The sequence below is a fragment of the Somniosus microcephalus genome, chromosome 10, assembly GCF_052327205.1.
Source record: "Somniosus microcephalus isolate GS21.2 chromosome 10, FLI_Smic_1.0, whole genome shotgun sequence".
Taxonomy (NCBI): domain Eukaryota; kingdom Metazoa; phylum Chordata; class Chondrichthyes; order Squaliformes; family Somniosidae; genus Somniosus; species Somniosus microcephalus.
In genome coordinates, this window is record NC_140996.1 from 118,459,506 (window position 1) to 118,474,461 (window position 14,956).

The 14,956-nt window shown below is 50.1% G+C and overlaps 1 protein-coding gene across 1 annotated transcript in view; it reads left to right on the top strand.

Moving 5' to 3' along the window:
* maml2 (mastermind like transcriptional coactivator 2) overlaps window positions 1–14,956 on the top strand; it is a 517,584-nt gene that overhangs the window by 498,907 nt on the left and 3,721 nt on the right. The window contains exon 4 of the mRNA XM_085998741.1: window positions 6,810–6,921. Within this exon, the coding sequence (XP_085854867.1) occupies window positions 6,810–6,921 (112 nt within the window). The remainder of the gene's footprint in view (window positions 1–6,809; window positions 6,922–14,956) is intronic.

A 14,956-nucleotide genomic window follows, 5' to 3' on the forward strand; every position in this document is an offset into this window, starting at 1 on the left:
CCAAGAAGGCAGGGGGCTGCAGGTCAATCACCTTTGTACCTGGGCCTGTGTGGGTGGAGCCAGCCGAGACATGTTGAGGCATGCATAGGTACAACAGTGTGTAACAACAACAACAACAACAGTGGTTTACCACATTCACCCCTTGTTTAAAATTGAGTCCGGCGGGGTGAAGTGTACTAAAGGTTCGTGTAAGTAAGTCTATCAGGTGGCCTTGTATGCCGTCCTGATCGTCGTGGTGGCGGCGGTGATGGTGCAGCATCCAACGTTGAGTCTGGCGTCTCATTGAGTGGTTGGGTGGTCAATGACGGGTCCTGGGGCTGCGGCATGCCGTCTAGCGGGGTTGGGTTGTGGGTAATGGTGGATGGCAATGGTAGTGTTTCAGGGGCACCCAAAGGTGCGAGATCTCGTGTGGGGGGTGTGTCCTCCCGCCCGTCCGGGTACGCTACGTAAGCGTACTGGGGGTAGGCGTGGGTAGTGGTGGATGACGAGGGAGGTGTTTCGGGAGCACCCGAAGGTGCGAGGTCTCGTATGGAGACTGTGTCCTCCCGCCCGTCCGGGTACACCACGTAAGCATACTGAGGGTTGGCATGGAGGAGGCTCACCCTCTCGACCAGGGGGTCCGTCTTATGGGACCTCACGTGCTTCCGCAGTAGGACGGGTCCTGGAGAAGTCAGCCATGTCGGTAACGAGATCCCCGATGTGGACTTCCTGGGGAAGGAGAACATTCTCTCGTGAGGGGTAGCATTGGTGGCTGTACAGAGCAGTGACCGAATGGAATGGAGCGCCGCAGGGAGGACTTCCTGCCAGCGAGAGGTCGGAAGGCCCCTTAGATTTCAAGTTTAAAAGGACTGCCTTCCAGACCGTCGCATTCTCCCTTTCCACCTGGCCATTCCCCCGGGGGTTGTAGCTGGTGGTCCTGCTTGTAGCGATACCTCTCGAGAGCAGGTACTGCCGGAGTTCGTCGCTCATAAAGGATGAGCCCCTGTCGCTATGAATATAGCTAGGGAAACCGAACAAGGCGAAGAGGTCATTCAGACATTTAATGACCGTGGTATTGGTCATGTCTGAGCAAGGGATGGCAAACGGGAAATAGGAGTACTCATTAGTTATGTTGAGGAAGTACACATTGCGGTCGGAGGAGGGGAGGGGCCCTTTAAAATCGACGCTCAGCCGTTCAAAGGGGCGCGTGGCTTTGATCAGGCTTGCTCTGTCTGGCCTATAAAAATGCGGTTTGCACTCGGCACAGATTTGGCAGTTCCTGGTCATGGTCCTGACCTCCTCGATGGAGTAGGGCAGGTTACGGGATTTGATGAAGTGAAAAAACCTGGTGACCCCCGGGTGGCAGAGGTCATTGTGGAGGGTCTTCAGTCTATCGACCTGCGCGTTGGCGCATGTACCACGTGATAGGGCATCTGGGGGCTCATTGAGTTTCCCGGGCCGGTACAAGATATCGTAATTGTAGGTGGAGAGTTCGATTCTCCACCTCAAGATCTTGTCGTTCTTGATTTTGCCCCTCTGCTTATTATTAAACATAAAAGCTACTGAACGCTGGTCAGTGAGCAGGGTAAATCGTTTTCCGGCCAGGTAATGCCTCCAATGTCGCACAGCTTCCACAATGGCCTGGGCCTCCTTTTCGACAGAGGAGTGTCGAATCTCGGGGCCCTGGAGGGTCCTTGAGAAAAAAGCCACGGGTCTCCCCGCCTGGTTAAGGGTTGCAGCTAGGGCAAAGTCGGATGCGTCGCTCTCCACTTGGAAAGGGATGGACCCATCCACTGCGTGCATTGTGGCCTTCGCAATATCTCCTTTTATGAGAGTGAAGGCTGCACAGGCCTCTGCTGTCAGGGGGAAGGAGGTGGACTTGATGAGGGGTCTGGCTTTGTCCGCATAGTTGGGCACCCACTGAGCATAGTACGAGAAAAACCCTAGGCATCTCTTCAGTGCTTTTTGGCAGTGGGGGAGGGGGAACTCCATAAGGGGGCGCATCCTGTCGGGGTCGGGGCCGATGACTCCGTTCTCCACTACACAGCCAAGAATGGCAAGGCGCTTGGTACGAAACATACATTTGTCCTTGTTGTTTGTTAGGTTCAGCCGCTGGGCCGTACGGAGGAATTTCTCTAGATTAACATCATGGTCCTGCTGGTCGCGGCCGCAGATGGTGACGTTGTCTAGATAGGGGAAAGTGGCCTGGAGCGCGTTCTGGTCGACCATCCGGTCCATCTCCCGTTGGAAGACTGAAACCCCGTTGGTGACGCCGAAGGGAACTCTGAGGAAGTGGTAGAGACGACCGTCAGCTTCAAAAGCTGTGTACTGGCGGTCCTCAGCCCTGATGGGGAGCTGGTGGTATGCCGACTTCAGATCAATCGTCGAGAACACCCGGTATTGTGCTATCTGATTGACCATGTCAGATATGCGGGGGAGTGGGTATGCATCTAGCTGGGTGTAGCGATTGATCGTCTGGCTGTAGTCAATAACTAGGCGCTGTTTTTCGCCAGTCTTCACTACCACCACTTGTGCTCGCCATGGGCTGGTGCTACTTTCAATAATCCCTTCCTTCAGGAGTCTTGCTACCTCGGATTTAATGAAGCTCCTATCCCCGGCACTGTAACGCCTGCTTTTGGTAGCGATGGGCTTACAGTCGCGGGTGAGGTTAGCGAACAAGGAGGGGGGGGGGACTTTAAGAGTGGAGAGGCTGCAAATGGTGCGCGGCGGGCGGTTTAAAAGCTGCTGGCTGCAGACTGTGAGTGGGGGGAGGGGTCCGTCGTATGCTAATGTGACACTCTTAAGGTTGCACTGAAAATCCAACCCCAGTAGAACGGCAGCGCAAAGATGGGGCAGGACCAGGAGTTTAAAATTTTTGTACTCTGTGCCCCTTACTGAAAGGGTCACTACACAGTAGCCACCGACGTCCGCTGACTGGGCTTTGGAAGCCAAAGAGATCCGATGTTGCGTCGGCAGGACCGGGAGAGAGTAACTGCGCACCGTGTCGGGGTGGATAAAGCTTTCCGTGCTCCCGCTGTCAAAAAGGCAGGTAGTGGCGCGGCCGTTTACCTTAATGTCCATCATGGACCTGGACAGTTGATGAGGGAGAGATTGGTCCAGCGTCACGGAGGCCAGCGTATGGTCGAGCGAGTCGATGTGGTCGTCAGATGAGGCGGTGGTTGAGTCCGGGTCCCCCGTGGTTGAAGTTGGAGACGTCCGAGATGGCGGACAAAATGGCGGCGCCCATGGTCCCGATCCCCACGCGGCTGGGGGAGCCCAAGATGGCGAACAAGATGGCTGCCCCCACGGTTCGCACGCGGCGCTGCTGGTGTTAGCGGTTTTACCTTTGCAGGCGCTGACATAGTGTCCTTTCTTCCCGCAGCCGGAGCAGGTAGCGTTTCTCGCCGGGCAGCGTGCTCTGGGGTGTTTTGCCTGGCCACAAAAATAACATTTCTGCGCCTTGGACATCGCAGCAGCAGTTGAAGGTGGCGGTCCCATGACCCAAGGTTGTGGCGTCCACGTTGCGGAGCGGTTAGGGGAGAAGGCGTCCATATTCCTATGGGCCGCGTCGAGCGAGAGCGCGAGGGACACTGCCTTTCTCAGGTCCATTTCTCCCTTTTCCAACAGTCTCTGCCGGGAGTAGTCGGACCTTAGACCCGCAATGAAAGCATCTTGGATCAGTCCCTCCGTGTGTGCTGCGGCTGATGCTTCTTTGCAATCGCAGTCTCGGCCGAGTATCCGTAGTGCCCGTAGGAAGGCCTCCACCGATTCCCCGGGCTGCTGTCTGCGGGATCTTAAGAGGTGCCGGGCATAGACCGTATTTACCGGGCGTGCGTATTGCCCTTTTAGCAGACCGATAGCCGCCGCGTAGGTCGTCGCGTCCTGGATTATTGTATAAACTTGGTGGCTCACCTTTGAGGCCAGGATTTCCAACTTGTTTTCGTCCAGGGTCACAGTTGAGGCTTGCAGGTAGGCCTCGAAGCAACGCAGCCAATGCGCGAATTTGGTACCCGAACCCGCTTCTTGGGGGTCTAGGTTCAGGCATGTTGGTCTGAGGGCTCGCAGCAGCTCCTGTTGCTCAGCGTTTGGTGCAGCAGCCTGCTGTTCAGCGTTTGGTGCAGCAGCCTGCTGTTCCGCGTTTGGTGCAGCAGCCTGCTGTTCAGCAAATGTCGACATTTTGTTTTTGCTAATAAAATTGATGCGCTATCAATTACTCATAAAAGACTGAGAGTTAAGAGAGTAACTAAAGGCTTTTATTAGCAAAGAACAGAGCATGCCTCTCGTGGTTGACTGGGTTCCAAGAAGGCAGGGGGCTGCAGGTCAATCACCTTTATACCTGGGCCTGTGTGGGTGGAGCCAGCCGAGACATGTTGAGGCATGCATAGGTACAACAGTGTGTAACAACAACAACAGTGGTTTACCACAAGAAGCTTCTGGGTAGATCCCCCAATGATACAGGAAACTTTGTGATATCCGGCACCGACGGGACCGGCGTGTTGCCGATCTATCAAAACTGCCGGACATACAAAGTTAATGTTGAAGCATACGGAGGTTTTCATCTCCGTATCTGACAACAAACACTGTTGCTTAGCAACAGCTTCTAAAGAGTCGGCTGCAGCTGCAAGCATCTCTAGCTGAAGCTGTTGCTATAGCTACAGACCTTGCAGTGCTTGACTGGGGAAAAAAAAGAACGAGAACTAAAAAAACTTATAGAAAACGGCTCCTGATTTTTGCCGTTAGATCGAGTATTCCGGACATACAGCCTCCGGATAAACCAAAGTTTCCTGTACCAACAAATTCTCATGCTCAGATAGCATTCTTTTCTTGAAAACCAGACAACAGAGTTCTGGCTCCCTAACTTTATGGGCTGGGGCGGAGGGGGGGTGGGTGGGAGCGGAATGACCTCACCGTCTGCTAAGGAGCTTCCTGCTCCTCTTCCTCCACCTGTTTCCACTCCTCTTCCTGTCTACTTGTGATCTGTGCCTCACCCTCTGTGTTGCCATCTACTGAATATCCAAAGCTTCCAGGGTGAATGCCCCTGAATTGGTGAATGTCAGTGTATCAATGTATTCAAAGTGCTTGGTGTGCTGCTGCTCCTCAGCATGGGGCTGCTTGCTGATGAGTGCTATGTGGGACCAACTCCTCAAGCCTGAGAGGATCCTGCAAAAGTATAAAAGGGGCAGTGTTAATAAGAAGGAACTGAGATAATTGGTACTCTTGAACTATCATTTTCAAGCACTTGGTTCCTGGACACCGTGTGTGTTAGTTCTTCCAATAGATGTTAGATTGCAGTGTGCACGATGGAGCCTTTGGATACAAACTCTGTGCTTGGGCTCACCCTCCTGCTTCTCCACTTCCAGTCAGCTTTTGGCAAAAGTACCCTTGAATCTTAATGGCCCACTTCTCAAAGAGGGTGAGGTCCCTGATGGAGGTTTCCCCATCTCCTGTTACAGAGGGTTCCCTGTTATTATGTGCTGGTTTCTCCTGTAAGAGATGAAACAGTGATGCAGCAAATTAAAGAGTGTACAGTTCCCGTTACCAATCCCATGTGATAAGGGAGACTAATAAGAGAGAGAAGTGAATTCTACAAAAGAGATGCCTTGCTAGCTTACTAGTGGGCATGCTTGTGTTGGGGAAAGACGTCGTGATCAAGGAATTGGAAAATAGAGAAGAGTGAAACCAGGATGATTTCAGGACTGTACCAAACAATAAAAATTGTGGGGACAGCGCTTTGATCTACACACAAACATCCCTTGTTGAAAAGAATAACCCACCATTGGCCTACCTTGTCCCATCTGGTGATGTCAAGACACTTTTTCTGTCACTGCAGCAATGTGCAGCATACAGCGCTGACGGATTGACTTGTTTCACCCCCTCCTGTCACACTCTTTGGCCTGTGGTCTTGATTACTTTTTGCCTTTGTGGCAGGAAACAGCACAGCCCTTCTTTGCTGCACCACGTGTAGCAGTATGTTGATGGTTTAATCGTAGAAATGGTGTGCCCTGGCTCTTGCTTCCGCTACTGATGCCCTCCAAGATTTCCAGAGAAGCAATAGCACATTGACAGGGGAAGGCATATTAAAAGCAATGTCAAGAGCAGAGGCACACAAAGCAAAGGCAACAATAGATTCTAGCAATTTAAAACATGCAAAAACAGCTAAAATTATATCAAACCTGCTCTAGAAACCTCACACACCCACAAAAACCCAGTTTCAGCAGAAGCTTCTGTCATGGGGCTGCTCCTGCACCAGGCTCTTCAATGCAGTTGCTGCCTTTAAGGCCCGAGAAGCACCAAACTTCCTCTCCCCTGTAGGCCTTTGCCCAGTAATGCGCCATTACATGTCCCCAGTGCACATCCACTGTGAGGAACTTCATGCATTAAGGTCAAGGTCCAAGCAGAGTCCAAGTTGCACTGGGGAAGCTCTGGGAAAGGAAAATCTCTCCTGTTATCTACACACCTTTCACCCCAGAGCATCTCTGTTATTAAACAATACTTCAGTGAACTGTGCCAGAATATGGACTCAGACACATGATTCCCCACACAGCGACTGCCTGATTTCAGCTGTGCTGTCGTGTGGAAGTGTCAAGTGGAAATCAGCCGCTTCCCCACACAGTGGTCCAGTCAGCCAGGCTGCTGTCACACATCTTGCAACTGGCTGATGCGCAGCATTGGTGGAGTCCTGGATAGCACATGTCCAGCTCATCCTCTCACCTGCGAAGGTGTATGCCCATGGAGATTCTATGAAGGGGAGAAAAGTGGGGGGGGGGGGGAATAATTGTCTTGTTTTCTGGAAAGCTTAATGACTGATTATTGAGGTTTTATTTTTTTAGGAGAAAATGAACACGCAAGATCAACTTAACAGGCATTTGACAAGGCCGCCTCCAGATTATAAAGAGCAGAGGCGAAATCTGGTTGGAATCCCACAGCCAAGTCAATATTCAGGTAATAAAAAAAGGACAGCAAATTACACAACTTAGCATTGCACTTTGAAATTTATTTTCTGTACATTGCAACAATAAAGAAGCATAATATAAAGTTATTTTGTATAAAATTTTTTCTGGATAGCACAGATTATAATAGGTGTTTAAGGCTATAAGTTGCAGATAATAATAATAATCAACTTTATTGTCATTGTTAGTGCACAAGTGCAGTACAACGAAATGTAGGCTTGCGGCTCCCGAGAGTGTACATTTAGATTAAGACATTTAAACATTCAACATTCATTTGGCTTGTAATACATTAACATGAACATAACCATAATAAAGTGCATTGGCAGATGTGCAGGCTTTAGAGTTTATTTGTGGAGTTCAGTAGGATGACAGCCCTGGGAAAGAAGTTGTTCCTAAATCTGGTCGTTCGGGTGCGAATGCATCTGTAGCGTCTCCCAGATGGCAGGAGGGCGAACAGACTGTGGCTGGGGTGGGTAGGGTCTTTGATGATGGTCCGTGACCTCCGTAAACAGCGTTTCTGGTATATATGCTCTATGGTCGGTAGCCGGGTGCCGGTAATGTGTTGGGCAGTTTTGACTACCCGCTGCAGGGCTTTCCGGTCATAGTAGCTACAGCTGCCATACCATACTGTGATACAGTTCGTCAGGATGCTCTCTATTGTGCAGCGGTAAAAGTTAGAGAGGATCAGGGGTGACAGGTTATATCCCTTCAGCCTCCTTAGGAAATATAGGCGCTGCTGGGCCTTCTTCACCAGAGAGGAGGTATTGAGGGACCAGGAGAGGTCTTCCGTGATGTGGACTCCGAGGAACTTAAAGCTGTCCACCCTTTCCACCACAGCCCCATGGATGTGGATGGGGGTGTGACTTCCGCCTTTAGACTTCCTGAAGTCCACAATGATTTCTTTGGTTTTCTTGATGTTAAGGGCCAGGTTGTTATCGGCGCACCACTTCACGAGATGCTGGACCTCCTCCCTGTAGGCTGACTCATCGTTGTTGGTGATCTGGCCTACTGCCGTGGTATCATCCGCAAACTTGATGATGGTGTTGGAACCATGAACAGCCACACAGTCGTGGGTGAAGAGGGAGTAGAGGAGGGGGCTCAGCACACATCCTTGTGGGGCCCCTGTGTTCAGGGTCGGGGGGGGAGGTGTGGTTACCTAATTTGACAGACTGGGGTCTGTTTGTTAGGAAGTCCAGGGTCCAGTTGCAGAGGGAAGTGTTCAGGCCAAGAGTGTGGAGTTTGGTGGCCAGCTTGTTGGGGACGATAGTGTTGAATGCTGAGCTGTAGTCTATGAACAGCATTCTGATGTAGGTCTCTTTACCATCTAAGTGATTCAGTGCAGAGTGTAGAGCAGTTGTGATTGCATCCTCCGTTGATCTGTTTGCACGATAGGCAAACTGGTGTTGGTCAAGAGAGGCGGGAACACTGGCTTTGATGTGAGCCAGGACCAGTCTCTCGAAACACTTCATTATGATGGGTGTGAGTGCGACAGGTCGATAGTCGTTCAGGCACGTCACAGCCGTTTGCTTTGGCACAGGAATAATGGTAGCGGTCTTGAAGCATGTAGGGACTACTGCCTGGGCCAATGACAGATTGAAGATGGCGGTGAAGACATCAGCCAGCTGATCACATTCCTTGAGTACCCGTCCAGGGATGCTATCAGGTCCAGCAGCCTTTCGTGTGTTCACTCTGCGTCGGAGGTCGACAGAGTGAGCACCTGGTCTTCCAGGGGTGGCAAGGCTTTGGTAGCCGGCTCCCTGTTGTCCCTGTCAAAGCGAGCGTAGAAGTTGTTAAGCTCCTCCGGAACGGAGGCATCGCTAACCGGGGGGCTGGTGTTTTTACTCTTGTAGTCAGTGATGGACTGGATGCCTTGCCACATGCGCCGGGGGTCCGAGTTGTTGTGGAAATGATCCTCTATCCGCAGTGTCTGTTTCCTTTCGGCAGTCCTGATACCCTTTTTTAGGTTGGTCGTAGCTGCACTGTAAGCCGCCGCGTCGCCAGCTTTAAATGCTGCGTCACGTGCTTTCAACAGCGAGCGGACCTCTCCGTTCAGCCAGGGTTTCTGGTTGGGGTATGTCCTGATATTTTTATGGGTCGTGACGACCTCAACGCAACTGTTAATGTACAAAGAAGGTTCACTCGGTTAATCCCGGGGATGAGGGGATGGACATATGAGGAGAGGTTGAGTAGATTGGGACTCTACTCATTGGAGTTCAGAAGAATGAGAGGCGATCTTATTGAAACATATAAGATTGTGAAGGGGTTGGATCGGGTGGATGCAGGGAAGATGTTCCCGATGATGGGTGAAACTAGAACTAGGGGGCATAGTCTTAGAATAAGGGGCTGCTCTTTCAAAACTGAGATGAGGAGGAACTACTTCACTCAGAGGGTGGTAGGTCCATGGAATATGCTGCCCCAAAAAACTGTAGAAGCTACATCATTACATAAATTTAAAACAGAAATAGACCGTTTCCTAGAAGTAAAGGGAATTAAGGGTTACGGGGAGCGGGCAGGAATTTGGACATGAGTCTAGGTTCGGATCGGTCATGGCCCTGTGGGTAGCGGAGCGGGCCCAGGGGCCGTGTAGCCTGATCCTGCTCCTATTTCGTGTGTCTAATTCTGTTAGATGCAGGAGATAGTTCTGTGATAGTGGATTGGCAGTTAGGATCAGATCAGCCATGATCTTATTGAATGGCGGAGCAGGCTCGAGGGGCCGATTGGCCTACTCCTGCTCCTATTTCTTATGTTCTTAATAGCACTGTGGATGCGTATTCCTCGATGTCATTATGGGCAAACATGCCCCAATCAGTGCGTTCGAAGCAATCCTGAAGCTCCGAGACTGCCCCCTCTGGCCATACTTTCACTGATCTCACTGATGTTCTCACTCTTTTGATGAGCGGTTTGAATGCCGGGGCTAGAAACAGGGAGAGGTGGTCAGACTTCCCAAGGTGGGGGCAGGGAATGGCCTTATAAGCATCTACAATGCTCGTGTAGACTTGATCCAGTGTGTTCTCCCCTCTTGTGGGGCAGGAAACATTCTGGTGGAATTTCGGTAGTACAGATTTTAGGTTTATGTGATTGAAGTCCCCCGCGACGATAAAAGCTCCGTCTGGGTGCGCAGTTTGTTGTTCGTTGATGGCCCTGTAGAGGTCCTTCAGTGCTAGTTTGGCATTAGCGTGTGGTGGGATGTAAACCGCAGTGATGATAACAGCCGTGAATTCCCGAGGCAGGTAGAAGGGTCTGCACCTTACCATGAGGAATTCCAAATCAGCCGAACAGGATCTGTCGATTATGTCCGTGTTAGTGCACCAGGCATTGTTAGTGTAAATGCACAAACCGCCTCCCTTGCTCTTACCGGAGTCTGCAGTTCTGTCGGCGCGGAAGACCGTGCGTCCTTCTAGCTGGATGGTGGTGTCAGGGATGCCATTGTTCAACCAGGTCTCTGTGAAGATCATGGCGCAGCATTCCTTTGTCCTTTCTGTGAGGAGAGATCAAGTTTGATCTCTTCCATTTTATTTTCTAGTGACCTGACGTTGGCCAGGAAAATACTTGGGAGGGAGGGTTTGTGTGGGGCCCTCTTCAGCCTATTTTGGATTCCGGCCCTCTTACCCCGCTTCTGCTTGCGTTCCCTGCGCGGTCTGCGCCGACTTCCGGCTGGGGAAGGACGCCACGCTGGTCCCGGGGGTCGGGCGATGTCGGGAGGCAGATCGACGGCGCCGAATGTGAGCTGCACGCAGTCGGCCCCGATATCGAGGAGCGTCTGCCGGCTGTACAGTAGGTCTGCCCTCAATTCCCGTATCAGCAGAGCCTGCAGTATACACTATTACCACATGTAAGACAAAAATGAATGCCACTGTTTGTAAGTTAAAATAAGAGCGTTTTCTTACACAAAAGTATCAAATTCAGGATTTCAGGTGGGGAAGCACTTTATACAGCATGTGGTCTTTCCACTTACACTTTTCCTTTCATTTTAATGTTAGGGTAAGATGGAAGTTGGAAATAAACTTTTTAGCACTCTACTTGGGCTTCAAGTGGAACTTGCTCTGTGTTCTGCTGCTCCTGAAGCAGGTTGAGTACTGTACTTGCAGACTGTACGTGTGATGTTGTGGTCAATGACAGAGCCCAGCCATTTTAACGCCCCAGCCAACTTCCAGCCCATTCTGGGTGGCAAGTCGGCAGGAAATGGTGGAAAATTGTGTGGCCTGGAGGCCGCCCACCAACACAAATTAGGTGAAAGAATCGGATTCCAGAGGCGTTTCACGGGAGTCATGTATTAGGTAAAGGTGGTGGGGTGGTCTGGGGCAGGGTAGGCCTAAGCTTTCCTACTCCAGCTGTCACCACAAAGGAAAGAAAAAAACTCTCCTTTTTTAGCCTCTTCTATGGCTGATCCTATTCCGCCTGACTCAGGCCTGAGCTAAAATTGCAGTCCTGTCCTGATGATGTAATTGGCATGCATATGTAAAGAAGGACCCCGTTAGCTTTCGATGGGTGACGTTGCCGCCTGCTCAGGAGAGCAGGTTAAAAGCCTGGATGGTGGGATCCTGGCAGCTTTCTGGCTGGTAAGTAACCTGGGTCTTTTTAACTGCCCACCCACCTGGTTTTCTGAGAGCTTCTGGAGAGAGGAGGAGGCATGGTGATTCGAGACTTGTACTGGAAAATGGGAAGTGAAAAGAGATACCGTTCAGAATAAATACAATAACAAAAAGGGAGAAGACTTCAAATAACACTTGTATACGGGGAAGATTCTTACCATCCTTTACAATTGTCATGAAATTCATTGCCAGCACACTGCGGTTCTGATGTCACGTTCTACAGCCCCGATCTGTTCTCCACAGCTGGACTAATTGTGTCACCTGGTGCCGTCCCAGAACTAAAGGTTTGGAGACAATGCCAACTGGAGTTGTCAATAAGAATTGATTGGTGACCAGCACTGTCACACATTCTGCTTGTATCATAGAAATTTTTTTTATAAATTGGTATTCCTAATATTCAGAAATTGAAGTTTATTTCATTTATTTATAGATTTCAAGGTAAATTGCCCTAGAAATGGTAAAGTTAAATTCTAAAGTGCCAGAACTTCTTGGCGGAAAAATTTGGTTGCTTTGCAGCTCGCGGTAACGGGGGTCGCAAAGCACCTAGCGCCCGAGCGTGGCACCGCTAACGCCTCCCACAAAATTCAGCAGGAGGTTAGCGGCTCCAGTATCGCCCCATGGTGCTGCGCCTTCCGCGATGACGTCACCGCCGTGCACAGCGCCCCAGCCGCAAACTTCGCTTGCACCCCCTGACCTACTGCCGCACGCTATGTCCGACAGGGTCAGGGTGCTGTGTTTGCAGTCGGGGCGGCGCAAATTAAAGGGCAGGTGCCGGGCGTCCTTTTTTTTTGGGCCACCTGCCAGCACCTGCCTCCTCCTGCGGGGTGCCGGCCGCGATCGGTCAGCCCGGCGCTCCTCTTGAGTGCCGGGCTCTTTTGCCGGCACCCCGCTCCCCGGTGGTCCTGCAGAACCCTGGTGCACGCTGCACTGGGACCCTCCCCTTTAATCGGGGGGGGGGGGGAGGCCTGTAATACCATGGCGCTATGTGCTGACACATGTGGTGCTGTTGCACCTAGCGCTGCGATATTCAATGGGAGCGCCCCAAGAGGGAGGGAGAGCGCTTCCAGTAGTGCCCTGCCTCCTGCTTGAGGTGCTACCATTCAATTTTGGGCATGGGGGCGCTAACATTTTTGGGCCCCGGCGAAGTTAGCGCTCCAAAGGGGACACGACCCAATTTTCCCCCCCTTGTTCTCAGACCTTTAACTCCCGCTTTTAAGACAGAACGGGAATCGGCTGGGTGGGGGCCAAGGCAGGCAGGGTTAAAATCACTCCTTTAGTGATTTTGCAGCATCCTCAGCCAATAAGTACATTGGATATGTTAAAACTACCAGAATTGTTGAGTTCCTGTTGTACGTAAGTTGTAAAAAAATGGAAGTACATAGACACTGTATTTGTGGAATAGTGTGCATGCACAATATTTTAAATTTTACATTCAAATTGCTTTAATTTAGAGGCCATCAGCCTGATGGTATTTGATACAGTAAACTTTTTCAAGGTGAACTTTTTTTTTACATCAAGTGGAACTTTTTTACAAAAAGTATAATAGACTTGAGGAGCAAGTTATCAGGGAGAAATGGACTTAATGTATAATAGAGGTGAAATTCAACTTTGGCAGGGGCACAAAACAGGCGGTAGTGAATAGGCTGCCAGTTATACATTGGCCCAATTATATTCCAGCTGATCTGCTACCACCTGTTTTGCACTCACGCCAAAGTTGAATTTCACCCCGAATTAGTTTCGCTGCTGATGAGAAAGGGTTTGAGAGACAATGATGAACAAGCAGCTAGCTAGGGTTGAGATCTAACAAAAACATACAAGTTTATTGTGCTACTGCCTTTTTCTGCTCCCTGGTTGATTTTTTCTCAATCTCCTCAATGGTAATTCCCTACAGGCATACGGGATACTTTCCTTTATTAGTCGAGGCATAGAATATAGAAGCAGGGAGGTTATGCTAGAACTGTATAAAACACTAGTTAGGCCACAGCTAGAATACTGCATACAGCTCTGGTCACCACATTACAGGAAAGATGTGATTGCACTAGAGAGGGTGCAGAGGAGATTTACGAGGATGTTGCCAGGACTGGAGAATTTTAGCTATGAGAAAAGATTGGATACGCTGCATTTTCTTTCTTTGGAACAGAGGAGGCTGAGGGGAGACTTCATTTGAGGTGTATAAAATTATGAGGGGCCTAGATAGAGTGGATAGGAAGGTCCTATTTCCCTTAGCAGAGAGGTCAATAACCAGGGGGCATAGATTTAAAGTAATTGGTAGAAGGATTAGAGGGGAGTTGAGGAGAAATATTTTCACCCAGAGGCTGGTGGGGGTCTGGAACTCACTGCCCGAAAGGATGGTAGAGGCAGAGATCTTCATCACATTTAAAAAGAACTTGGATATGCACTTGAAGTGCCGTAACCTACAAGGCTACGGGCCAAGAGCTGGAAAGTGGGATTAGGCTGGATAACTCTTTTTCGGCCGGCACAGACACGAAGGGCCGAATGGCCTCCTTTTGTGCCATAAACTTCTATGATTCTATGACAGCTACCCGACCCAAGATCAGCTAATTTAGCACAGACTAGGGGTTAAACTGAGAGATTTTTGATTGTCCTGTGTAGCTCAGAAAATAATGGCCCAGAAATTGGGGTCTCCACGGGGTACTCACCCGTAAGCCCAATGGAAGTGCCGGTTTCCTGCATGCACTGCGCATGCACGGGAAACCGGCACTTCCGTTCCTCTGAACAAAGGGGTTCAGAGGTCGAATGCGTGCGCAGGAGGGGCTGCGCGTGCGCATCGAACTTCGGTCTTTTTTACAGGTTTTCCCGGGAACGTAAGCCTGCAGAATTTAGAAATGTAAAAAGCAGGCGTAAGGCCTGCTTTGTACAAGGTAAGTGGTGAATTAATTAAAATTACAACATTTTTCCCACAGGTTTATTATTTTTAAATACTTTAAAGCAAGGGTAGTTTATTTTTAGCCCCGTTAGAAAATAAAATTATTTTTTTCAAAAATTTAAATTATTGTTTAAAATAGTTATTTCATGTAATTTATAGTTTATTTAAAAAATGTGTTTTTTTTAAATTTATTTGAAGATTTAGTGCTATTTTGGGGCCGTAGTATTTATAAGTCTTGACAGCACTTCCTGTCAGACTTATGAATGGAGCATTCCCTGCTCCGATTGGCTCCCCATGGCCCACGTGATCCCAGGGGACGCATCGAACTAACTGCGCCCCTGGGATACACAAGCACTGCGCGCCGGCAGCTGGACCAGGCCCCGGATCGGAATCCCATGGGGGCCCACAGTTCAACGGCCGGCGCGCAAGGTAAGTGCAGGTCAGGGGCTTGCACCCGCGGGAAGCCCCCGACCCAAATTTCTGGGCCAATAAAGGGTATATTTACCCACTGACTCGTTGGTCGAACGATCCAGTTTATTATTTTAAAT